Genomic DNA, 27,917 nt, shown 5'->3' on the forward strand with positions numbered 1-27,917 from the left:
GAATGTATTACCAGGAGCAGATGTTCCCACTGACCCTGCTGAACCATGCTGTTTCCGACCAACACTAGACTAGCGTACATACAGTACGGTATCAGAGATGGCTCTTGATCTGATGCACCAGGCCACATAGCACACAGCACGGATGAAAACGAACATGGAGCGGGACTATTTAGAAAGATGACTAAGGTTATTCTGAGAGACGGCTGGGTCTTGTTTTGCATATCAACATCAAAGAGGTTGAGCTATTTAGATACAGTATATGGTCTATTGGAGTAATGCTGAGCAGAGACTTATTACTCCTAGAGGTTGGAGGAGATTGGTATTCTGGCTGGTTTGAACTTATCAGTGGATGTTATCCATATGCATATATGTCAGCAGTAACAACAGGCCCCACTACTCCACAGCAGAGAGAGGGAACTCCTGCTGCTATTGCTGTCCACAGCATGTGTGTGTGCGGGTGTGTGTGTGTGTCTGTGTGTGTGTGTGTGTGTGTGTATGTGCACGTGTATGTGTGTGTGTGTGTGTGTGTGCATGTGTACATGCGTGTGTACGTGTGTGTACAGTATGTGTGCTATGAAAACCTACAGAAACAGCAACCCTCAATTAAAATGTTCCCCCATGATGCCAGAGCTGGGTTCAAAGCTGGGCCTGAGGCTGCCATGCCACTCGTGGTTAGGCCACCATTATATGGCACTCGGATCACTGTTTCTGTTCAAAGCCTGGAGGAAAATATCCCAGGCTTGGGTTCTGTTTTTAACGGGCAAGACTAAACATTACTAAACGTTCAACCATCTTATAAACAAAGAATATGTGTGTAGAACTAGCCAGAGCGCATGTCTCTTTGGACTGGGATTAAATAAGTCAATGTCAATAACTGAAGAGTGAGAGGTCAAATGAATCAAACCATAAAACAAGTTAGTTATTCTATTTCTACAATGACAGTGTGGCTTTTTGAAATTCCTCTTAAAATACATTTTACACAAATCAAATATCTTGATCCTCTACTGCTGACTCACATATCCAGTTGGCGCTGTAACACTCACCACATACTCATAAACCTGTACTGAGCCTGCCCTGTAACCTGATGTACTACAGTACCCATGATGCTCTGTGCAACATATCCAGATGGCTCTCTGACACTCACCACATACTCAAAGACCAGCGTCAGGGTTTCCTTGGTGTGGATGATGTCATGGAGCAGCACGATGTTGGAGTGCTTCAGACCTTTCAGAAGAGATGCTAGGAAAAACACAGGATACAGTATTATTATCATGATGAAGCAGTTACATGCAAAACTACTATCAGTATTACCATTTATTTACAATATGATAAAGAAAATAGAATAGAATATAGCCTAATAGAATAGAATATAGCCTAATAGAATAGAATATAGCCTAATAGAATAGAATATAGCCTAATAGAATAGAATATAGCCTAATAGAATAGAATATAGCCTAATAGAATAGAATATAGCCTAATAGAATAGAATATAGCCTAATAGAATAGAATATAGCCTAATAGAATAGAATATAGCCTAATAGAATAGAATATAGCCTAATATAATATAATAGAACATAGCCTAATAGAATATAATATAGCCTAATATAATAGAATATAGCCTAATATAATAGAATATAGCCTAATAGAAGAGAATATAGCCTAATATAATAGAATATAGCCTAATAGAATAGAATATAGCCTAATATAATAGAATATAGCCTAATAGAATAGAATATAGCCTAATAGAATAGAATATAGCCTAATATAATAGAATATAGCCTAATATAATAGAATATAGCCTAATATAATAGAATAGAACATAGCCTAATAGAATATAATATAATATAGCCTAATAGAATAGAATATAGCCTAATATAATAGAATAGAATATAGCCTAATATAATAGAATAGAATATAGCCTAATATAATAGAATAGTATAAAGCCTAATATAAAATAATAGAATATAGCCTAATAGAATATAATATAACCTAATATAATAGAATAGAATATAGCCTAATATAATAGAATAGTATAAAGCCTAATATAAAATAATATAATAAAATATAGCCTAATATAATATAATAGAATATAGCCTAATAGAATATAATATAGCCTAATAGAATATAATATAGCCTAATATAATATAATAGACTATAGCCTAATATAATAGAATAGTATAAAGCCTAATCTAAAATAATATAATAGAATATAGCCTAATAGAATATAATATAGCCTAATATAATATAATATAGCCTAATATAATAGAATAGAATATAGCCTAATAGAATATAATATAGCCTAATAGAATAGTGGATGGTAATAGTAATAGTCAGTAGTACGATTTAGAATAGAACAGAACAGAACAGAAAGGATTAGAAAATAATAGAATGGAATGGAACAGAAAATAAAATACAATTATATAATAATTACTACCAGAGACACTTCAACTACATCTATGGCAATCATAGATCGCACTGGAGTCAATGTAGATATGGTGAAATAGTTATATAACTGGTTTCAGTTTGCCACCAACTTTTTGAGAGTAGAAACTTTGAGAGAGAGAGAGAGAGTAAAGAGAGAGAGAGAGCGAGAGAGAGATAGAGAGAGCGAGTGAGTAGGAGAGAGAGAGAGAGAGTTACGAGAGAAAGCCAAAGCCTTGGGGAGGGACCATCACTTCCATTATTTGGGAGGCAAAGCTCTGTGTCTATTGTGTCAGCTTGCGGGCCGGGTGTGAACAGAGCAATTAGTGGTAATAGTCAGCGTCGCTCTAAACCCTCGCTGGAGGAGCCGTGCTGCGCTGTTTCAACTGGCGGCTACGGAGGGAGGGAACACTTCACACAACGCCTTTTCATGTGTTTGAAAGATGTGATCTGAGGCACTTCGGCTCCACCTCTCCCTCCACCCATTACTGAGGAGACACAATCACCACAGCTGGGCCAAACAAACAGTTGTCAGAAATCTTATCTCGTTAAGAGCTAAACAACACAGGGAACGGTTTCATTTAGAACAGAGAGCGGGAGCGGCATATTAAGTGTGTTTTTATTATGAGAAGCCTAAATGGGATTTTCAGACTGTTGCGAATGTGATTAATTTAGCAAACAACAATTCTGTTTCAAGGGCACAGGGAGAGAGAGAACCTATGGCGTCCTGATCTGCAGAGCAGAGCACACAGCACAGAGCCATTGTGCATTAACACTTAAAGCACTGAAACCCCTAAAGATCAAAGGGAATGCTCCTCTCATGCATATCTGTCCTAGTGGTACAGACACGAGCTACCTCAAAGGCTGCTGCACCAATTTAGGTAAAGATCTATACAGTCTATGCACCAGGCTCTCCCTCCCTCCCTCCTGACACACAGAGACTGACTGTGTTGGTAATGTTATTGTGTGTGCCCATGCACACACACACGTATGCCTAGATACATGCACGGATGAGCACACGTATGCAAGCACGCATGCACTCATACACAAACACACACCTGGGTCCTCTCTCAGGGGTGTAGGTATTGCTTTCAACACCGCACTGTAATTCTGTCCACGTTTCCACTCTGGGAGCATCTCGGCCCAGTAATCGCTGAATTAGTTAAATTTCAAAGTGCTTTTCTGATCCGCTCACCGGGGGAGAGAAGGATGGGGAGGAAGGGAGGGAGGGGTGGGGATGAGGCGATGTGAAGAGGGGCTGGTGCATGGCTCTCAGCTCAGTTCATCAGCCCAGGATCCCACAGATCAAACAGCCAGAATCCTTTTCTCGTCTAAATGAAGCAAGGTTCCAGCCCAGCCAGGCCCAGCTCTTCCTGTGGAGGTGAGTCTGCCACACATTTCTCACACCCACCCTCACATTCAGGAACCTCCAAGCCTTCTAGCCACTCAGCTCCAGTTAGCCAGAACACCAAAGACTGCTAGCCGGCCTTCACACAACTTGACCTGCTGTGACACACGGCCAGGGACCAGGAGAAAGCACCTCATGGCAAGAACATCCCTCTGAAGTGATTTAGCCCAGTGCCATGACGGAACGCTATGCAGACGAATAAGGTAGACATGGCCCATGGGATGGGTTTTTGGTTTTCATAAGGCTGAAACTCAGTCAGATCCTTATCTAACTAACACCAGAGGCAGTTTATAATTGGGCTGTGCTTGTTAAGGCTTCAGATTTGGCTTTTCTAGATGAGACATTTTTTGTTCCAGACGTTAGCTTCCCTCTCTCTGACAACCCTCTGAACTAACAGTCACCATTACACAAACAGAAGTCCACTTAACCCAAGTACCTAGAATAACAACACTTAACGTTATCTTCAAACTCTTAAAGTCCAATTAAAGTGAACTCTACAGTATTTAGACTTTACAGGAGCCTAATCCTAATGTAACCCTTCTAGGTGTGACAGAGACCAACCTTCTCTGATGGCGGTGAACGGTGTCCCCTCCTCCTCCTGCAGACGAATCACTTTCAGGGCTACCAGCTTGCCGTTCACCCTGGGAACAAGAAGATAAGGCACCCCAACACGTTACACTTCATCCCATGAAAAAAGGACTCAATAATGAGGCAGGCAGTGAATGGAGAGAATGGTAGATTTCTGTAAGTCAATGAAATGCAATTTAGGAGCACTGGACTGAGACTTAGTAGAAGACCAGGAGATTAAATCAAATGAACCTCACCAATCAAATCCATTGTAGTGAAGAAAAACACATACAAAGTAACTTCATTACAGTGAGAAATTGCCTCAATACATTTCAATCTATTTACAGCTATGACATTTTCATTTGCTACATTTTAATTATCAGAACCTGGGCAATTTTACCGCTCTGCACGAACAGGAAAAAAGGAAAATAACAAAACAATAACTCTTAAACAATCATTAAATAATTCCATTCCAAAGTTATTTAATAAAACAAATTGTATTTCATGGTTGGGAAGTGCAGATCTTTTATTAGTGTAATATAAAAAATAAATGAATATGGAATATGGCCAGTAATTGTTATTACCCTTAACCACTTTACTGCTTCATGATTACAAGCAGTTATGTGCATATCAATTGGTCATATACAGTTATGTAGGAAATGCGGAACATTCAGTGCAGTCAAAAATGTGATTTTCCTGTGTTTTATATATATTTCCACACTTTAAGGTTGGAATAATACTGTGAAATTGTGAAAATTATTATAATGCCCTTTTTGTGTAAGAGCTGTTTGAAAAGACCACATGAAATTTCTGTCTGTTTTGGTGGGATGGAGTTTTGGCCTGCCTGGTGATATCATTTATTTATTTTATTTATTATTTTGCTCCTTTGCACCATATTATTTATATTTTAACTTTGAACTTTCTTCAAATTACAAATCTACCATTCCAGTGTTTTACTTGCTATATTGTATTTACTTCGCCACCATGGCCTTTTTTCCTTTACCTCCCTTATCTCACCTCATTTGCTCACTTTGTATATAGTCTTATTTTTTTCTACTGCATCATTGATTGTATGTTGTTTTACTCCATGTGTAACTCTGTGTTTTTGTATGTTGTCGAACTGCTTTGCTTTATCTTGGCCAGGTCGCAATTGTAAATGAGAACTTGTTCTCAACTTGCCTACCTGGTTAAATAAAGGTGAAATAAAAAAATTAAAATTAAAATTAAAAAATCATCAGACTGTAAATGTGTAAACCAATAAGAAAGAGAGTTCCAAATGTTTCCCTTCCACACTCAGACCGCTCCCAGACAGTTCTAGCAAAATTCTTGCTTGAGAAATGGCACTTTGCTAAGAAGCAATTTTTTAAAACTATTTTAATTGAAAACAATCACATCAAGGTATTTCATTGTTGCCCAAAAGATATTTGATATTGAGATAATAACAGCTGCATTGGACCATTACATTAATATTGTTTTGGCACTCACTTGCTTTTCCCTTTGTATACAGTAGCGTATGAGCCTTCTCCCAGTTTCTCAAGCTTCTCATAGGAATCAGCCTTTCCAAACTTGGGGCTTGTGGGCTGAAACAGAGAGAGAGAATATAATTCAGGAAAAGAGACACCAGTTACGGTAGAGAGGGCTCAGTTTGGGTGTATTAAGTGAGAGAGCAGTCATAGGGGCGAACTATATCTGTGTAGATGATGGAAGAGCCACAGCACTTGGGAGTTTGGCTGATGTAACGGCATTGTTACCAAACAATAATGTTAACCCTAAGAAAGCTACTATACGTGCTATTTCACAAGGAGGGACATGGTACAGTAGATGTTGTGGTTTGGGTCAAGAGGCCTAAAGACAACAACACCAGATCCACTCTGTAACACCAGGCACTTGTGAACCTGCTGGCACACAGCCTGTAGAAAAATGGCACGGTCTGTTTCACTGGTTTCTACTCTGGATGATGGAAAGCTTTCAGTCATCCAGGAAATGGGTTGTGTAGGATTTCACACACAGAGACTGTAATAAAGGTCTGGAGGAAATATCACTGCTGCAGCTAGCAGGACCGAACACGATTGAAAGAAGAAAAAATAGTAGTATGTGCTTCGTTTATCTCAGAAGATCTCAGAGTATATTGCTTTTAAGCCACTTCAGACCCAAATTCCACACTTCTCTAATTCATTTTCATATTTCTGGAGTTCATTGGTAAGATAACAGTACAGAAGGTGTACGCTTTGCAGGTACAACCATTTTATTAAATGAGTTTTGGCTGCATGGTATTGACAATAAACTGTTGAATGAAAATATGATGGGACCTATCAATGTTTGAATGAAGATTGTACCTGTCCTATCATTGGAAAACAGCAGGTAGGTCCTATAGAGGTGGAACAAATCCTGTCCGTGTCATGTTTCTCTCTAAGCGCTCCGTGGGGATCATGATGGATCATGGAGGATCATGGGACGGTGACAGAGGTGACACCAGTCAGATGAATTAAGGCCGCCGAAGGCAGACCTGCCTCTCAAGAGAAGACAGGTTATATGCACACTGCCCACAAAATGAGGTGGAAACTGAGCTGCACTTCCTAACCTTCTGCCAAATGTATGACCATATTAGAGAGACATATTTCCATGTGATCACACAGACCCATAAAGAATTCGAAAACAAATCCAATTTTGATAAACTCTCATATCAATTGGGTTTAATAACACAGTGTGCCATCACACCTGGCCATGGTAACAGGAGAACAGAGGATACAACCAGCTACTGGATCACACCTGGCCGGGGTAACAGGAGAACAGAGGATACAACTAGCTACTGGATCACACCTGGCCAGGGTAACAGGAGAACAGAGGATACAACCAGCTACTGGATCACACCTGGCCAGGGTAACAGGAGAACAGAGGATACAACCAGCTACTGGATCACACCTGGCCGGGGTAACAGGAGAACAGAGGATACAACCAGCTACTGGATCACACCTGGCCAGGGTAACAGGAGAACAGAGGATACAACCAGCTACTGGATCACACCTGGCCAGGGTAACAGGAGAACAGAGGATACAACCAGCTACTGGATCACACCTGGCCAGGGTAACAGGAGAACAGAGGATACAACCAGCTACTGGATCACACCTGGCCAGGGTAACAGGAGAACAGAGGATACAACCAGCTACTGGATCACACCTGGCCAGGGTAACAGGAGAACAGAGGATACAACCAGCTACTGGATCACACCTGGCCAGGGTAACAGGAGAACAGAGGATACAACCAGCTACTGGATCACACCTGGCCAGGGTAACAGGAGAACAGAGGATACAACCAGCTACTGGATCACACCTGGCCAGGGTAACAGGAGAACAGAGGATACAACCAGCTACTGGATCACACCTGGTCGGGGTAACAGGAGAACAGAGGATACAACCAGCTACTGGATCACACCTGGCCAGGGTAACAGGAGAACAGAGGATACAACCAGCTACTGGATCACACCTGGCCGGGGTAACAGGAGAACAGAGGATACAACCAGCTACTGGATCACACCTGGTCGGGGTAACAGGAGAACAGAGGATACAACCAGCTACTGGATCACACCTGGCCGGGGTAACAGGAGAACAGAGGATACAACCAGCTACTGGATCACACCTGGCCAGGGTAACAGGAGAACAGAGGATACAACCAGCTACTGGATCACACCTGGCCGGGGTAACAGGAGAACAGAGGATACAACCAGCTACTGGATCACACCTGGCCGGGGTAACAGGAGAACAGAGGATACAACCAGCTACTGGATCACACCTGGCCGGGGTAACAGGAGAACAGAGGATACAACAAGCTACTGGATCGGATTCATAATAGTGGGTCATGTTTACGGCCTGTTCAATTTGTTCCACTCTTACTAATGTTACAGACCCACTTATCAATGATTTACAGACGGGGACAGTAAAGGAAATAGAAGAGAGAGAGAGAGAGAGAGACAGACAGAGAGAAACAGAAACAGAGAGAGAGAGAGACAGAGACAGAGAGAAACAGAAACAGAGAGAGAGAGAGAGACAGAGACAGAGAGAAACAGAAACAGAGAGAGAGACAGAGAGAAACAGAAACAGAAACAGAGAGAGAGAGAGACAGAGAGAAACAGAAACAGAAACAGAGAGAGAGAGAGACAGAGACAGAGAGAAACAGAAACAGAGAGAGAGAGAGACAGAGACAGAGAGAAACAGAAACAGAGAGAGAGAGAGACAGAGACAGAGAGAAACAGAAACAGAGAGAGAGACAGAGACAGAGAGAAACAGAAACAGAGAGAGAGAGAGAGACAGACAGAGAGAGAGAATTAACACTCATGCATTCGTCTTGAACTCTTCACGGAAATGGAGCGATAAAAACCCATTACCCATAACACACTGCAGCTGACATTTCAGCTTCCTCCAAAATCTCTCTCTATCTCAGACAATCAGGCCCAAAATGAACTCAACTAGAAAATCTCAACCTCCATCAGCAACTCTTCTCTGGAGGAAACTGTGCGTGTGTGTGTGTGCGTGTGTGTGTGCGTGCGTCCGTCCGTGCGTGCGTCCGTGCGTGCGTCCGTGCGTGCGTCCGTGCGTGCGTCCGGGTGTCATCAAGACTCTAGACTTTCTCTTACATTCCAATATTTTCTTTAAGAATAACTGAAAAGAACAATGACTGACAGCAATGTAACCTGTTAAGGACCTGTCTGTCCTTTCAGTGATATAGCATTTCAGCCCTGGTGGCAGACAGACATAAAATATATCTGCTATCTCTTACTGTTGTCAGACTTTAAATACAGGGGCTTCTAGAGGTTAACGTCTGGCTGCTGTAATGTCTCTGTTTTATCATTTAAAGAGCGAGTGGACCAGACGAGAGCTCAGGGAAAGCTCCAACACATTCCAGACAATCCCTGGGGAATAACTCAGTTCTCCCGTCATCACTGTCTTTCTCTGGGCGGTGTGGGCACACACGCTCACACAAGCACACACGCATGTACGTGCACATACACACACACATGCAAAAAAGCACACAAGCACACATGCAAACATGCACTCACAGCTTTTAGCAGTGTCTTCTTCCCTCTGGTTGCTATCTAGTCATCTCCTGCTGCCACACTAATAAGTCCATGCGGAATTTCTAAGGGTTTTATAAACAAAGAAATTCTCCTGGGAGACAACAGGAAGTGAGTGAAACCCAGCTGGACTGGCTGCAGGCAGCTCACACATCTCAACCTATTACAGGTCAAATACAGGGCTGTTAAAGGCCACTGTAGGGTCTGGTAGGACTCAAATGGGCCAACAACGGGATATGCTGCAACACGGAATCTGCTGCAACACGGAATCTGCTGCAACACAAACACACTCAGTTAGTGTCTGTTATATAGTACAGGGAGTAGGTCCTGATCCAGGACCAGATATATGCCCAAAGATACCCCAACAAACACAGGGTAGTTTATTCAGCCAACAGCCTGGTGAGCCAACACAAACACACACTCAGGACGGCTCTCCAGTGGATTGTTGGCCTGATGGTTTAGCTGTACACAGGTTGATTATTAGAGAAATGGAGGTCAGGGTTAAGGGTGAGACACGTCACTGGCCTGATTGGCTGAGAGCCCGCTACCTGGCCGGATACCCACACTTAACTTCCCCACCAGTTAACAAGGAATTGGATGTCTCTGGGTAAGGTGGGGGTCCTATGGGGCTACAGTTCAGCTTAGCCTCTCTCTCTCCCTCATTTCAATTTCTCTCTCTCTCCCTCTGTCTCCTCCTCCAGGCTAAGTACCCCTTGTACTGTACATCTCATGCATTTTGCATGTCCATGAATGTTCAACCAAATGGATTCTATCTGGGGTTCTCTCTTTCAACCTTTTATTTTCTATCTGTTTCTAGCCTTTGTCCCCTTCCCCCTCTCTCTGTCCTCTCTCTCTGTCCTCTCTCTGTCCTCTCTCTCTGTCCTCTCTCTCTGTCCTCTCTCTGTCCTCTCTCTGTCCTCTCTCTGTCCTCTCTCTGTCCTCTCTCTGTCCTCTCTCTCTGTCCTCTCTCTGTCCTCTCTCTGTCCTCTCTCTGTCCTCTCTCTGTCCTCTCTCTCTGTCCTCTCTCTCTGTCCTCTCTCTCTGTCCTCTCTCTGTCCCCTTCCCCCTCTCTCTGTCCTCTCTCTGTCCTCTCTCTCTGTCCTCTCTCTCTGTCCTCTCTCTCTGTCCTCTGGTGGTGGATGGTACACACCTCAGGTCTCTTCCTGCCTACCCCATGCTGGTATAGTACTGTGAGCTAAAGACCCTACTGAAGTTATTTGACATTAACCATTTAATGTTCTACAACAAGAGTGCAGAGCTCTGGTCCTCAAGGGCAGCAGGGGCAGCGTACACCAGGTGTTTGTCCTTGGCTTTTAATTAGACATTCATTACAATCTGTTGAGCCAGGTGTGTGGACCCTCTGGCCAGTCAGTAGCATTAACTGGTTGATTACATGTCAGGGAGAGAGGGCTGAAACCTAACAGCAGGACTGTGGTCTGTGAGGACTGTAGCTCCGAGCTGTGCACCCATGCACTATTGGAAATACTAGAACATCACTGGAATATAAGTGGTTCGGCATGAAATGCTGATAAAATAAGAGAAGTAGGCAGGGAAAGATGGCTGATCGCTCCAGTAGCCTAAGCAATAGGACCATTACATATACATTACATTACACTTAGATCAATTTTAGATGTGTTGTGGCCCAAACAAATCATACTGAAAAATTACAAACAAATTACAGAAATGCCAACAGACAATCAGTCAAGAATAATATAATAGTTATTACATCTTATTGTGTGTGCACAATAATAATAATTGAGCTAAATGAAAATACATTGAGGACACGATTTGAAACATGTCTAATCTACATGATTAAGCAATACAGGTCTTCTGGTAACAACATTCAATTAGCCACCAAATGGAAATGACATTCTGGTTAGCTTGTTTTCTCATTTTCAGATCATCAATCTTAACCTAATGTAGCAGGCGTAAAGGAAACGCCTGAGGGAGGTCGGATGAAAACGGAAGCATCCGTTCTGAGGCTTCGCCTCTTCTCTGCTTTTCCCCTGAAAACCAGATGATTCCGGTGACACCCACCCGGATGCACCCTCACATCCATCTAAATCTAGTTTTAAATGGCAAAACAAAACACTTGCAAATACAGAATACAATCTGAGTTTCGATTATGTTTTCTCCCATTATTGTCTGATGTTATTGCTATAGCATTGTGTGCTGTATATTAGTGACTGCACTGTACGTATAGACTGCATAGTGTATTGTATACATTTAATTAAAAACAAAACAACTATGTTTTAAGTGAGAAGTAGGGATTGGTCTGAAATTCACGAGCACCACAATGCATACTTCACCCATGCTCTACCAAGGTTTTCCAAGGTTTTCCAGCACACCGCTTTGACCTACTACGGTAGCTATGTTGGTCAATTGTACTTTCAACAATGTGTATGCAGGTTGCTTAGGGTTCAAACCTTCTCAAACAGCCTAATTCACACTCTTAGAGGAGTTGCCCCGACAATGATGTGATTTGTACCGCATACAAGGTAATGTATTGCACCCCACACTAAGACAATGTGTGCTTGAGCAAAACACAGCAATACAAGTAAAAGTACACAATAATGACAAATGGCAACAGAAAAAAATGGAGTTATTAGTATTTATTTAATATTAACAGTTGCATTTCTAGAGAGAAGCGAAAAAACTGAACCCCATTTAAGCCAATGTGGGATAATCTGGAAATGTTTTCCCTAATCTCTTTTAACAATGGAGAAAGCTCCTGGAAAATACACAAAATAATCAACATGTACCCATTAACTATTTAAATGAAAATGTTCTTTAAAGTTTTCTGAAGAAAGTCCTAGTACTACACTACCTGTAAACAACAGTGAGTTATTACAAAAGAAACAATTTACAATCAAACGTACATTCATCAGACATAGTAAACTTTGCACTTTCAATTCAGGGATGGCCACAATTGCGCTTGAATAGCTACAGGGTTATGCAGGCTTCCTTGTTCAAGCCCAGTTCTACCACACCTGATTCTACTATTCAAGGTCTCGATGAACAGCTGAGGTCTTGATGAACAAAAAAAGCCTGTATGACCCTGTGGCTCGTCAATAGCAATTTTAGTAACTCCTGATAAAAACACTGTGACAAATGACAAACTGCTGAGAAACACCTGTAACAAAAAAGTACAAAATACTTTTAAGAATAAATATTTACAAATCTGACATTGGATAAGGCTCTAAATCCATTAGTTACAAATGTTTTTAGTAATGTTGTACTCGGCTGTCCAACTCCAGTAAAAGAGCACACATTCCCACATATATAAATGGCAGTATAAATATGAATATAAATATGAAACTAGCGTACTCACAGATCTGGAACAGAACATACATAACTGCTGCTGATAGTGCGTGATGTACTGTGTGAATACGAATAAGCGTAAGTCGTTTGTCAGCTCAACGTGGGCCAGCTTGAAGAATTTCTTACCTTCTCAAATGACAGAAAGTGGCGCCTGAAAAGGAAAATTGTTTACAACCTGTGCAACTTATCGCATGTATTTGTAACGTAGGGATGGCTTGCATCTGACAGATGAGGGCAATGACGTCTTCTTCGAGAGTTTGAGAGCTGGTTTCTCCACCGTTCACCCCTCCGTAGAAGCAAGACGCGCGCACCAGTACTAGTATTCGCCACACTCTCTGTACCTTGCCACTCAACGATGCCCAACGAGCCCAAAGGCTCTTTTAAGAAACACCTAATAAATGAAAGTAATCACACATTGTGCGTATGTGTGCACACCAGTGTGTGTGTGTGTGTGTGTGTGTAATGGGAAAGGGAGGGGGGGTATTAAAAACTATACATGAAAGAGAATGGTCAAAATAGCCCCTCCGGTAGGTGAACCCAGGACCTTCAAATCCCAGCGTGGTGATGCTAAGCGTTACACTACGGACCCTGTTATAGATATATCAACTTGACACTATATTTAAATGATGACAGCACACGTTCGTTCCAAAATGTTTTTGTTCATTCACTCCACTGATTGAACGTACTGATTGAACATTTACTTCTCTTACTTGGTTCATTTGTTTCCCCGTCTGAAACAGTCAATGTGTTGAAAACACATTTTATCACATAACTAACCAAGTTAGCAAACATGGCATTTTATTTTGACTGCACACATGTCGTGGAAGCAAGCAATGATCCTTATGAGGTTGTTGTTTTACCTGGATGCTTTGTGTGCAACCCGCACCCCTGCTACTTTTACCTGGATGCTTTGTGTGCAACCCGCACCCCTGCTACTTTTACCTGGATGCTTTGTGTGCAACCCGCACCCCTGCTACTTTTACCTGGATGCTTTGTGTGCAACCCGCACCCCTGCTACTTTTACCTGGATGCTTTGTGTGCAACCCGCACCCCTGCTACTTTTACCTGGATGCTTTGTGTGCAACCCGCACCCCTGCTACTTTTACCTGGATGCTTTGTGTGCAACCCGCACCCCTGCTACTTTTACCTGGATGCTTTGTGTGCAACCCGCACCCCTGCTACTTTTACCTGGATGCTTTGTGTGCAACCCGCACCCCTGCTACTTTTACCTTGTGAATGGCGACTTCAGGTTTTCAGGAACACATTGAAAAGTAACTTGACACTGTGTTGATCAGTCAGCGCAAATTTGGATTATAATGACAAGAAGAAAATAGCATTGACAGAGGGCGCGTACTAAATGAATGAATAAGCTAAGGGAAATCATTTGCTCTGGATTTTCTAACAGCGACACGTTTGTTCTGGCGTGTGGACAGGTGTCTTTTATACAGGTAACAAGCTGCGGTTAGGAGCACTCCCTTTAAGAGTGTGCTCCTAATCTCAGCTCGTTACCTGTATAAAAGACACCTGGGAGCCAGAAATCTTTCTGATTGAGAGGGGGTCAAATACTTATTTCCCTCATTAAAATGCAAATCAATTTATAACATTTTTGACATGCGTTTTTCTGGATTTTTGTTGTTATTCTGTCTCTCACTGTTCAAATAAACCTACCATTAAAATGATAGACTGATCATTTCTTTGTCAGTGGGCAAATGTACAAAATCAGCAGGGGATCAAATACTTTTTTCCCTCACTGTAAATAAGCAGTGTGGCAGTTTTCCCAAAGTTGATTACATGCAAGTGTTCAGCCATATGAAAAACCTTTCATAGCAAAATATACCTAGGTAGCTAGCTAGCTACCTTCCTTTTGCTTCTTATCAAACGGGTGTAAGCTAGCTAGCTGTAGCTACAAGCATTCTCCTAGTTAGCTGCTACCGTTGCATAGCAACCGAGTTGCACCCGGTTTTAGAACTCTGAGATTCGGCTGAAAAGATGTTCGCATTGTCAAAAATGCTCCAGAAAAGTGGCACATCGTTGGTTTTTATTGGACAGAAATGTGCACATGAGAGCAATACGAGAAGCGGGGAGGGTGTCATATTGGCTTATATGTGATGGTAGGGAGATCTGAATTTAACATTGAGTTTCAACCAATGCCTACTATAGTCGCGCCAACCAGTATAATGTACTGCAGGCCTATAGGCTGTGCTGTATACTATCGACTGTACAGTATACATTGTATGACTGTACTGTGTATTGTATATACTGTACAGCAGGGTTCCCCAACTGGCGGCCTTGGGGCCGAATTTGGCTCGTGGGTGGTTTCATTTGACCCTCAAGTTTTCAGAGCAAGAAATTGACAACAATTATTTAAAAAAACATTTTTAAATGTTGGACATAAAAAATTGTAAAAACACCAGGAAAACAGCTCCAAGTGATTTTTATTTAATACATCTGTTGCCATGTATTCCCACGTTTTAGTCAAACATTATATCAGTTTTGGCTTCTTGTGGTCAATTTACAGTCCACAAAATATTTGTAATTATCAACTAGATTCAGCCCGCGGCCCGCCTGCTGTTCAGTGAGTAGACAACAGACTGTGTATACTGTATACTGTGCTGTGTATTTTATATACAGTATGTAGCATACAGGGTGTAGGCTACTGTATAGACTTACAGAGCTGGGGCTGGAGTGTCGGCGCAGTTTGGGCGACTCTTTCCCAGTAGAGGAGGCCTTGGAGGAGATACAGGCATTGTTCTCTGAGTGCACCCTCTTCACCTGGCTGGCGGGTTTCTCAAAGGCGTCGAAACCGCTCTGTGTCCGCTGAACCCTTACCTTCCTGTCCTCAGGGATGGTGTCCAGGGGCGTGATGACCGAGTCCTTTCCCTGGCCGCTGCGTGTGGACATCTTTGTGACACATATCTGAGAGGAGAGAGGGACCGAGAGAGAGGGAGGAGAGAAAGGAGAAAGAGGGTGAGCGAAAATGAAAGTGAGGAAAATTATTCCATTTGCATTTACTGCTGTTTGGACCAAAATTACCCCCCTTCCCCCCACCAACTCCCCTCCTCCTCTAGATCTACCTTCATGTAATCTCTCTGTTTGTCTCCATCTCTCCCTCCCTGTGGAGTCCCAGTGCTACCTCTCTCTGTTAGAAGATTTTTATCTCCATATCCCTCTGATCAAAACAAAACAAAGCAACCAGCCTACTCTGTTTCTGCTGCTGCCTCTTTCACACCCCATTGCTGCTGTGCCTACACACACACTCACACAAGTGCACATATGCACACACAAACACACACATACACACACGCATTTCCTCTAAACGCAATGCAACCTACCAGCTACTCCACAGCCGCCAAAGAGTGTGTTTGTTCCCTGGGCAAAAAAGGACCAGGCAGCGTGTCGTGTTCTGCCACAGCCTATCTTTCAGATGAAATATTTAGTACTGGACTCCCCAACAAGCTGCTATTCTAACCACTACATATATACAATGACCAGGCTGCAGAAGAGTCACCTTGCAGCTCTCAGAGCGAAGCAGCTCTCTCACCCAGGTTAGGATTAGTCATGTTACACAGTTGGGCTTCTGACAGGGAACAAACAACAACAAATCCACATTTTTAGTGTAGAAGGATGTCCCTTGGGGGTATCCGTAACTAGGTATGACATGCGAGGGTTAGGTTAGTAAACATGCTGGAGCTAGAACCTCGTTGTCGTGCTACCTTATTTTAGATCATACTACATGGTGTCAGACGTGGGTTTAATAATCACATAAACGTGAAGGACGAACCAGGTAAACCATACATTCAGGCTGTTTCAAAGCAGGGAGGGCACAGTGTTGGAGATAAAACAGCGCATATCATTATTTTGCCAGCTAACGAGCAAGGACTAAGTTACTGCTAAGCAACATGTTGCAAGAGGAAGAAACTGGCGGGATTTCAGGGTTTGCGACTCCAAGTTCAACGGGCTCTGGCGCAAACACGGACAGGCCAGTGGCTAGTGCTGACGGATTTCGCATTAGTCCACCAGAGAATTTTGTTTGTATGGACATTCAAAACTGGCCGAAATGGATCAGGCGCTTTGAAAGGTACAGGGTAGCATCAGGCTAAAACGTGAAAAATGAGGCATTTCAAGTTAATACACTGATCTACTCTATGGGTGATGAAGCCGACGATATATTAAATGCTTCAATGTTGCCTGAGGAAGAGAAACTTAACTACAGTGCTGTTAAAGACTGTTTTGAAATGAATTTTGTAGGGAGACAACATTATATTTGAGAGAGCTAGGTTTAATATGCGCAAACAGGAGCAGGGTGAAACCACCGACAGTTTTATCACAAACTAGCAGAACATTGTCAGTTTGGCGCGCTCAGGGAAGAGCTGATCCGAGATCGGATTGTAGTGGGAATAAGAAATATATCACTTTCTGAAAAGTTACAGTTGGATTCCCAGCTTACCTTGTCCAAAGCTGTAAACCAGGTTAGGCAGAGTGAGACAGTAAAAAGACAGCAGACGATACTGCGCGACAGCAGCTCCTTACAGAGCGAAGAGAGTGAGGAAATAAATGCATTTTCATACCGAGCTAAAAAAACGGAGGGGAACACAGAACAGAGATAGACGTGGAGAAAACAATCACAGACAGCACCAGTAGCTAGTCATGTGTTTGTCGCAAATGTGGGAAATCCCCTTTCCACAGATGGAAAGATTACCCAGCAAAGGATGCGGAATGCAGGAAATGTCACAGGAGAGGACACTTTTCAGCTGTCTGTCGATTAAAGCAAATGCAGGAGGTCTCGGAGGGGGTACAGCAGGACAGCATCTTTCTGGGAGAAGTAAAGGAAAACAATGCTGGCTGGCATTCAGACATTAAACTCAATGGGGAGGTTGTGTCATTTAAACTAGACACTGGGGCAGCAGTGACAGCTATCCCAACTAGGCTGTATAGCTATAGCAGAGATGGCCCTTTGCTCTCTACAAACACAAAACTGTACGGGCCCAGTAATAAGATATTACCAGTGGTAAGGCAGTTGGTGATTAAACTGGAGAGTAAAGACAAAAGTGCCATCCAGCCTGTCTTCGTCATTGACTCTCTGGCCAGACCGTTGCTGGGGCTGCCAGCAATTGAAGCATTGCAACTCATTGAGAGAGTGAGCGAACTGGAGGACCCAGGTGAGGTTTTCAAAAATAAATTCCCAAAAGTGTTTTCTGGTCTAGGAAGGATAGAAGGTGACCACAAAATCCACCTGAAAGAGGATGCTGTCCCCTATGCCCTTACCCACCCCCCGCCGTGTGCCTGTCCCTTTATTGGCCAGAGTAAAGGAAGAGTTGGGGAGGATGGAAGAAATTGGGGTGGTGTCTAAAATAGAGAGCGCCCCACTGACTGGTGTGCAGGGATGGCAGTGGTCCCAAAAGCCAATGGGGACATAAGGATCTGTGTGGACATGAATAACTTGAATGAGGCACTCTGCAGAGAGAGACACATCTTACCATCAGTGGAGCAGTCACTGGCTCAGTTGGATGGCTCACAAGTCTTCACAAAGCTGGATGCCAGCTCAGGTTTCTGGCAGATACCGCTGTCATCAGAGAGTAGGGCACTCACAACGTTTATAACACCGTTTGGCCGTTACTGTTTTAATGTTTTGCCATTTGGAATCGCTTCCGGTCCTGAGCATTTCCAAAGACGCATGTCCCAGCTGTTGGATGGGCTGAGTGGCGTCATAGTCCACGCGGAAAATGTGCTCATGTGCGGAAGGGACAGAGCAGAACATGATGTAAGGCTCACAGCAGTTCTGACCCGACTCCAGGAGACTGGCCTGACACTCAATGAAAAATGCACTTCTGCACAGTCAGAGGTCTTGTTCTTGGGACACAAAATCAGTGCAGCTGGAATAGAGCCAGACCCGGAGAAGATCAGTGCCATCACAGATATGCCCATACCCCAGAATGTGGCTGAAGTCAGGACCTTCTTAGGCATGGCCACTATATGTGGGTAAGTTCCTCCCACAGTTTTCAGATACAACCAAACCCCTGAGAGACTTACTAGCCAAAGAGAATGACTGGTCATGGGGTCACATGCAACAGGTGGCGTTTGACAAAATCAAAGAAGACCTGGCCTCACAGAGAGTGCTGGCCCAGTACCATCCCCACGCTAAGACAAAGGTATCAACAGATACATCATCCTTTGGGCTAGGGGCGGTCCTCACACAGATGCAGGACAACATGGAGTGGCATCCAATAGCATACATCTCCCGAAGCTTATCCGACACAGAGCAAAGGTATGCACAAGTGGAGAAGGAGGCGTTGGCTATCACATGGGCATGAGAAAGGCTCAGCCAATACCTTATTGGCCTGCAGTTTACAGCAGAGACTGACCACAAACCACTGTTGGCTCTGTTAGGGACAAAAGCACTGGACAACTTGCCTCCCAGAGTTCTGCGCTTCCGCCTCAGATTACTGAGGTTCACCTACAAGATGGTGTACGTGCCAGGGAAGGCACTGATCACAGCAGACGCACTCTCCAGGGCCCCAATTAAACATCCATTATCAGAGGAGGAGGAATGTGTAGAGGGTGAGGTACAGGTGTCCATTAATGCAATAAGAGACAGCCTACCTGCATTTCAGACCAAACTGCAGCAGATTGCAGAGGAGCAACAACGAGACCCCATCTGCCGACAGATAGTGCAGCAGCAGTGCAAAAGGGGATGGCCCAGGCAGGAGGAACTGCCTCAGCTGCTGAAGCCCTATTGGGTGCACCAAAGTGACTTCCACTGTAATGGAGACCTTCTCATGAAAGGACAATGGATAATTATCCCAGAGACTCTACATCCAGAAATGCTAGACTGATGGACACATGGGGATAACCAAATGCAGACTGAGGGCTCAACAGTCGGTGTGGTGGCTTGGTCTGAATACTCAGATTGCTGGTGGCCCAGTGTGAGGTCTGTACAAAATGTCAACCTTGTCATCCGGAGCCAATGATGGCAACAGAGCTGCCAAAACGGCCATGGCAAAAGGTTGGGACAGATATGTTCTATTGGAAAAATGACACTTATCTGCTAGTGGTAGATTACTATTCAAGATACATTGAAATAGCAAAGACACCCATAACCACATCAGCTGGTGTTATCAATGGATTAAAGTCATTTTTTTCCAGGCAAGGGGTCGCTGAGGTCCTGGTTACAGATAACGCTCCCCAGTTCTCTGCAAGCCCCTTTTCTGCTTTTGCAGTAGAATATGACTTCAGACATGTGACCAGTAGCCCCTACCATGCACAAAGTAATGGTGAGGCAGAGAGAGCTGTGAAAACAGTCAAGGGACTGCTGAAAAAGAACAAGGATCCATACAGGGCTCTGTTAGCTTACAGAGTTAAACCACTGCATCATGGGTGCCTGCCGAGCTCCTGATGGGCAGGAGGCTGTGTTCCCCATTGCCTGTCTCGCCGGCTCAGCTTAAACCCCGATGGCTTAACAGGAAGGCCTTCGCTGAGAGAGACAAACGGCTGAAACAAACGCAAACTGGAGACTTCAATCGGAGACACCGTGCTACGGAGAGGCCAGAGCTGACCGAAGGTCAACGTGTGTGGATTACAAACTCAAAGACACCAGCAATAGTGCTGAGGAAAGTGGATGCCCCACGCTCCTATGTGGTGGACACCGGCTCAGAAGAGGTACGAAGGAACAAAACACAGCTCAGAGCTCTTCCAGATCTACCAGCCACACAGACTGAGGCCACAGAAAATGAACAAAAAGAGGGTGAAGGAGAGAGAGAATGTTCACAGAGCCACAAGCACGCCCAAAAAGGGATGTGAAGCCACCAGAGAGTCTGAAAGACTATGTTACATGAAGAGAAAACATACTGTTGGGGACCATACCCAGCAAAAAGAGACTCTACCTAAGTTAATGTTCATACTGTGTCATTTAATGCCTTCATACTGTTTCAGGATGTGAAGTAGCATGTTAGAGAATAATACTGGTTTCCAAATTGCATTTCAGTTATGCTTCAGTGGTTATGCATGTTGAGTTGTTGTTCATGGGAGAGGGGAAGATGTAGAAGGATGTCCCTTGGGGGTATCCGTAACTAGGTATGACATGCGAGGGTTAGGTTAGTAAACATGCTGGAGCTAGAACCTCGTTGTCGTGTGTCCTTATTTTAGATCATACTACATTTAGTATCACAATACTCAATACCATCAAGAAACTCAATACCATCAAGATACTCAATACCAAAATGATACCACAGCAAAACACTGTTAAGATGAACCGGCGATTACTTCTCTATGTACATTATTTGCGGATTGGTGTTCCTGTGTAGGGGAGCCACAGTAAATGGTACGTGACAAGTTAATAAGAGAAGTCAAAGCCAAAGTCACAGAATGGCACTTCATCCAGACAGATGAACTCAGCTACCGCTCTGTTCAATCATTGGGTATCTTTTGAGTTCAACATCATGATTTGAATTTTTTACGTCACGAGAATAAATTAAACAATCAATTTGACTTTGTTTTTATCAACCTAACTACATAACACCATTATGGTAATCATTTATTTGAATGGTAAATCTCTATTGATAAACTGGGTAAATCAAAATGTAGCCTAGGCCCATCCACAATACAGGTGAATGCATATTCAATAGGAGTGTGTGCATGAATTGAGTTATTTAGCTTTTTGGGGGGCTGATTTCATGGGGCAACAGATATCAAACAATCTGTTTCCCTTCCATTTGGGACTTATGTGTTGTATTGATCAACAACATTTGCATAGAATAAGCTTATTTTATAAAAATGTCAGCTGTCTCTTTAACCAGTAATGACATCATTCACGAGGCATGCGGACCATCAGAGCACAGTCAGTTCACTGAGGCAATGGATCTTTAGAAGAGAGGTGAGAGAGAGACCGAATAAGTGAATTAATAACGTTTTTGGTGTCAATCAGCTTTGAAATCAGCATATTTGGCGTTATAGTTAGCATATTATCACAAGTACTAGGGTAGTGATAATAAAAGTATTAGGGTAGTGAATTGATGTTTGCTTTATTTCTTTCTTTCTTTTTAAAATTTAACTAGAGAAGTCAGTTAATAACAAAGTCTTATTTACACCGACGGCCTACACCGACGGCCTACACCGACGGCCTACATCGACGGCCTACATCGACCAAGAATCAGGTCTGTAGTGACGCCTCTTGCACTGAGATGCAGTGCATTAGACGACTGCACCACTCAGGAGCCCCTTTAGCTGTCAGTCAGCTAGAAAGGAAAGTTAGCCTAAAGCTGGAAGCTACCTGTATCTTCTCGCATTGTAAAGTGTTCTAGCCTGTATAGACATTGTTTAGCGAACAGTAATTAACAGTTTAAAAATGTGTACATGCTGTGTCACATTATTTTGTGTTAACTTCTGTGCAGCATGAGTGGGGGGGGGGGGGGTCGGCTGAGCTGATAGACAGGCTTAATCCTTGAGACACATTTGACAGAAGTACCGAAACTACAATTCTAGTACCAAAGCATTTTTCATGTTCTAGTATCGGAAAAAGTACATACGTATTGGTATACAGTGCAACACTAATGCACTAATGCATGCAGAGTAAATCTCGACAACAACACAACATAACCCATGTCCCAAACAAAACGTTTTAACAGTGATTAATGCAAAAATAACATCAACAGCAATGTACAAGACCTTATATCAGATGCTTTTGTAAACGCACGCTCACACGCACGCACACACACAGGCATACTTACTGCATTACATCCTCTCTCTACCAGTTCCTCCCATTCCCCAGCCACAGCTCTCCCACATCCCTTCCTGACCTCCCAAAAATGTCAAAGCAAGCCTCTATGAGCCTCTCTGGACTCTGTGGAGAGAACAGACTGGCTGGCAGACACACATACAATCAGTATCTATGGTTGTGACATGCGCAAACAAATATTGTTATATTATATAATAGCTGATGGCAGGGCATACTGTAGCTGTAGTTTACCTAGTATGACACTCTGAATTAGTCTCTGTCACCCTAACCCAGGACAGTCTCACTATGATTTATGAGCTGCAAGATTATTAGAGATTGTACGGTAGTGGTTTAGTTATACTACAATATGAGCTAGATAGATTATTAGAGAATGTACGGTAGAGTTTAGTTACACTACAATATGAGCTAGATAGATTATTAGAGAATGTACGGTAGTGGTTCAGTTACACTACAATATGAGCTAGATAGATTATTAGAGATTGTACGGTAGTGGTTTAGTTACACTACAATATGAGCTAGATAGATTATTAGAGAATGTACGGTAGTGGTTCAGTTACACTACAATATGAGCTAGATAGATTATTAGAGAATGTACGGTAGTGGTTCAGTTACACTACAATATGAGCTAGATAGATTATTAGAGAATGTACGGTAGTGGTTCAGTTACACTACAATATGAGCTAGATAGATTATTAGAGATTGTACGGTAGTGGTTTAGTTACACTACAATATGAGCTAGATAGATTATTAGAGATTGTACGGTAGTGGTTTAGTTACACTACAATATGAGCTAGATAGATTATTAGAGAATGTACGGTAGTGGTTCAGTTACAATACAATATGAGCTAGATAGATTATTAGAGAATGTACGGTAGTGGTTCAGTTACACTACAATATGAGCTAGATAGATTATTAGAGAATGTACGGTAGTGGTTCAGTTACACTACAATATGAGCTAGATAGATTATTAGAGAAATGTGAGAGCAAAATTGCAAGATGATGTTATAATACTTTTATTGCATCAAATGGTTGTTTTATGCAACAGAATACGGGGTTGGTAGAAGGCTCATCTGTGTGTGTTCTACCGAGGATGGGCCTCTGGAAGATTTAAGATTTACGATGTCTTTGGGGATACCGCATTCCAGAGCATGAGTTAATGTTTCTGTTCTATGGTACCAGGGAGAGATGACCCCAGGGCCAGACCCTGGTCTCTACACAAAGAAAACTGTTTTTACAGCAGATACTGTCTGCTGTGAATTATAAGTTTCTTTCATACAAATCTTAGCCTTTTGACCCATTCCATACATCTGTTGTTTGTCATGTAGACAGAAAGGGGTGTATCTTGGCTATAAAAGACTTTGTACTTTTGTCTCAGGGCTCTCAACTAATCATCTGAGGGTGATTCGTCGACCAACCATCATTATCGTAGAGCACTCAATCGATTAACTTTATATGTGTGTGTTGTATTGACCTGCTCCCTTACTAATACGCCAATAAAGATTAAGTTTAAGTATAACTCTGACTTGTGTGATACGTTTGTCTCTCCTCATTTGATAGTAAAGAAATTAACCACCACAGAATGTACGGTAGTGGTTCAGTTACACTACAATATGAGCTAGATAGATTATTAGAGAATGTGCGGTAGTGGTTTAGTTACACTACAATATGAGATAGATAGATTATTAGAGAATGTACGGTAGTGGTTCAGTTACACTACAATATGAGCTAGATAGATTATTAGAGAATGTACGGTAGTGGTTCAGTTACACTACAATATGAGCTAGATAGATTATTAGAGAATGTACGGTAGTGGTTCAGTTACAATACAATATGAGCTAGATAGATTATTAGAGAATGTACGGTAGTGGTTCAGTTACAATACAATATGAGCTAGATAGATTATTAGAGAATGTACGGTAGTGGTTTAGTTACAATACAATATGAGCTTGATAGATTATTAGAGAATGTACAGTAGTAGTTCAGTTACACAATGAAATCTGGGTTGAGGAGAATATTAGAAGATGTACAGTGGAGATCTGGGGAAGACTGTATTAGAGGATGCACGGTAGTGCTAGGGGAGTCCAAGGTAATGCATCTGGCAACCTCCCTCCCATCACCACTACTTATCCTATTATCTGCAATGCTTACCCAGTCAGACAGACCAGAGACAACAGAGGTTTAGTCCTCATTCACGGCCCTCCTGTCACAGTGTAAAGATGCATTTCCTTTTCACACGGAGAGACAAAGGGCCAATATGGTAGCCAGAGACGCTGTGAGGCGATTGGAGAAAGAGTGGAAAAAACACCTTACCCTCTCTCCGTCACTATTTAGTGTTCCTGAATGGTAAATGAATGATGTATGTGATGCACACATCTGACACTAACTAGGCCAATCCTTTGAGGGCAGTCTTTCTCTCTCTCTCTTTCTCCCATCTTTCTTTGTGATGTGACACCCCTCTCAGCCTTCTCCACCTCCTCAAGGCACTGCTTGTATAAATCTGTAGGGCCTATTAGAGAGCAGTGTGAGGACGGAGGGAGGTCGGTTCTTAAAGGAGGCCAGGAGATCAGGAGAGCGGAAGCGCCCCGGTGATCAATGGGTGATGGGCTGCATGAGGAAGGAAGGATGTAGGAAGGTGTGACATTCATTCCCACTTCCAATGAGGTCAGATGGGCTGTCAGAGGTAGATCAGGATACAGTCTACCTGCCGTTGCTACAGGCCACTGTCTCAGAGACAGCAGTAGAGATCGCAGACATGCTTTGTATTTACTTGTTATTAAGAAATTACTGTAAGTGGTAAAGAGGCACATCCTGAAATTACTGTAAATGTTAAAGAGGCGCTTCCTGAAATTGCTGTAAGTGGCACTTTGTGGTAACTTAATAATAGTTCAACATAATAAAAATTGCAATTTTTCGCTCTGTTTAGCTCTGGCCCTATATTATATAATACAGCTCTTATACCATATTATAATGTTACAATGTGAGCCTTCAGATATTTATTGAGAAAGTTTCTCTAATTATAATCTAAGCCTACAGATATTTAGTGAGATGAGTTTCACTTCCCAACCAACTCCTAATTAACTAACATCAATGGTTGTATAAAATATTCAGACAGCCGAGCAGACGGACCACTCGTTCGTTCCTTGTCCCAGATCTGTGGCCATCATTAGAGACGCAGTGCCATGAGATAAACACACCCTCTGGAAAATAACACAAACCATGTCTCAAAAAACAACACAACACTGCAGCACTGCAGCAGACATCGCAGTGACTGCTCATAGCCAGAGGTGCTGTGTTCATTGCATCACAGTGACTGCTCATAGACAGAGGAGCTGTGTTTGTTACATCACAGTGACTGCTCATAGCCAGAGGAGCTGTGTTCATTACATCACAGTGACTGCTCATAGCCAGAGCAGCTGTGTTCATTACATCACAGTGACTGCTCATAGCCAGAGGAGCTGTGTTCATTGCATCACAGTGACTGCTCATAGCCAGAGGAGCTGTGTTCATTGCATCACAGTGACTGCTCATAGCCAGATGAGCTGTGTTCGTTACATCACAGTGACTGCTCATAGCCAGAGGAGCTGTGTTCGTTACATCACAGTGACTGCTCATAGCCAGAGGAGCTGTGTTCATTACATCACAGTGACTGCTCATAGCCAGAGGAGCTGTGTTCGTTACATCACAGTGACTGCTCATAGCCAGAGGAGCTGTGTCCGTTACATCACAGTGACTGCTCATAGCCAGAGGAGCTGTGTTCATTGCATCACAGTGACTGCTCATAGCCAGAGGAGCTGTGTTCATTGCATCACAGTGACTGCTCATAGCCAGATGAGCTGTGTTCGTTACATCACAGTGACTGCTCATAGGCAGAGGAGCTGTGTTCGTTACATCACAGTGACTGCTCATAGCCAGATGAGCTGTGTTTGTTACATCACAGTGACTGCTCATAGCCAGATGAGCTGTGTTTGTTACATCACAGTGACTGCTCATAGCCAGATGAGCTGTGTTTGTTACATCACAGTGACTGCTCATAGACAGATGAGCTGTGTTTGTTACATAACCTACAAAGCATTACATGGGCTTGCTCCTACCTATCTTTCCGATTTGGTCCTGCCGTACATACCTACACGTACGCTACGGTCACAAGACGCAGGCCTCCTAATTGTCCCTAGAATTTCTAAGCAAACGGCTGGAGGTAGGGCTTTCTCCTATAGAGCTCCATTTTTATGGAATGGTCTGCCTACCCATGTGAGAGACGCAGACTCAGTCTCAACCTTTAAGTCTTTACTGAAGACTTATCTCTTCAGTAGGTCCTATGATTAAGTATAGTCTGGCCCAGGAGTGTGAAGGTGAACGGAAAGGCTGGAGCAACGAACCGCCCTTGCTGTCTCTGCCTTGTCGGTTCCCCTCTTCCCACTGGGATTCTCTGCCTCTAACCCTTTTACAGGGGCTGAGTCACTGACTTACTGGTGTTCTTCCATGCCGTCCATGGGAGGGGTGCGTCACTTGAGTAGGTTGAGCCACTGACGTGGTCTTCCTGTCTGGGTTGGCGCCCCCCCCTTGGGTTGTGCCGTGGCGGAGATCTTTGTGGGCTATACTCGGCCTTGTCTTCGGACGGTAAGTTGGTGGTTGTAGATATCCCTCTAGTGGTGTGGGGGCTGTGCTTTGGCAAAGTGGGTGGGGTTATATCCTGCCTGTTTGGCCCTGTCCGGGGGTATCATCGGATGGGGCCACAGTGTCTTCTGATCCCTCCTGTCTCAGCCTCCAGTATTTATGCTGCAGTAGTTTATGTGTCGGGGGGCTAGGGTCAGTCTGTTACATCTGGAGTATTCTCTTGTCTTATCCGGTGTCCTGTGTGAATGTAAATATGCTCTCTCTAATTCTCTCTTTCTCTCTTTCTTTCTTTCTCTCGGAGGACCTGAGCCCTAGGACCATGCCTCAGGACTACCTGGCATGATGACTCCTTGCTGTCCCCAGTCCACCTGGCCATGCTGCTGCTCCAGTTTCAACTGTTCTGCCTGCGGCTACGGAACCCTGACCTGTTCACCGGACGTGCTTGTTGCACCCTCGACAACTACTATGATTATTATTATTTGACCATGCTGGTCATTTACGAACATTTTAACATCTTGACCATGTTCTGTTATAATATCCACCCGGCACAGCCAGAAGAGGACTGGCCACCCCTCATAGCCTGGTTCCTCTCTAGGTTTCTTCCTAGGTTTTTGGCCTTTCTCAGGAGTTTTTCCTAGGGAGTTTTTCCCAGCCACCGTGCTTCTTTCACATGCATTGCTTGCTGTTTGGGGTTTTAGGCTGGGTTTCTGTACAGCACTTTGAGATTTCAGCTGATGTACGAAGGGCTATATAAATAAATTTGATTTGATTTGATTTTGACTGCTCAT

General features: G+C 43.2%; 1 protein-coding gene across 4 annotated transcripts in view; it reads right to left on the reverse strand.

The window, feature by feature from the left end:
• Window positions 1–27,917, reverse strand: part of LOC115181853 (cyclin-dependent kinase 14) — a 193,838-nt gene that overhangs the window by 127,078 nt on the left and 38,843 nt on the right. For 3 of the 4 annotated variants that reach the window (XM_029743562.1, XM_029743564.1, XM_029743563.1), the window contains 4 exons: window positions 15,456–15,701; window positions 5,882–5,976; window positions 4,391–4,470; window positions 1,145–1,239 (listed from right to left, as the gene is read on the reverse strand). In XM_029743562.1, the coding sequence (XP_029599422.1) occupies window positions 1,145–1,239; window positions 4,391–4,470; window positions 5,882–5,976; window positions 15,456–15,701 (516 nt within the window). Of the gene's footprint in view, window positions 1–1,144; window positions 1,240–4,390; window positions 4,471–5,881; window positions 5,977–15,455; window positions 15,702–22,507; window positions 22,530–27,917 lie in introns of those variants that run through there. The other variant, XM_029743568.1, reaches the window with a different exon arrangement.

The sequence above is a fragment of the Salmo trutta genome, chromosome 3, assembly GCF_901001165.1.
Source record: "Salmo trutta chromosome 3, fSalTru1.1, whole genome shotgun sequence".
Taxonomy (NCBI): Eukaryota; Metazoa; Chordata; class Actinopteri; order Salmoniformes; family Salmonidae; genus Salmo; species Salmo trutta.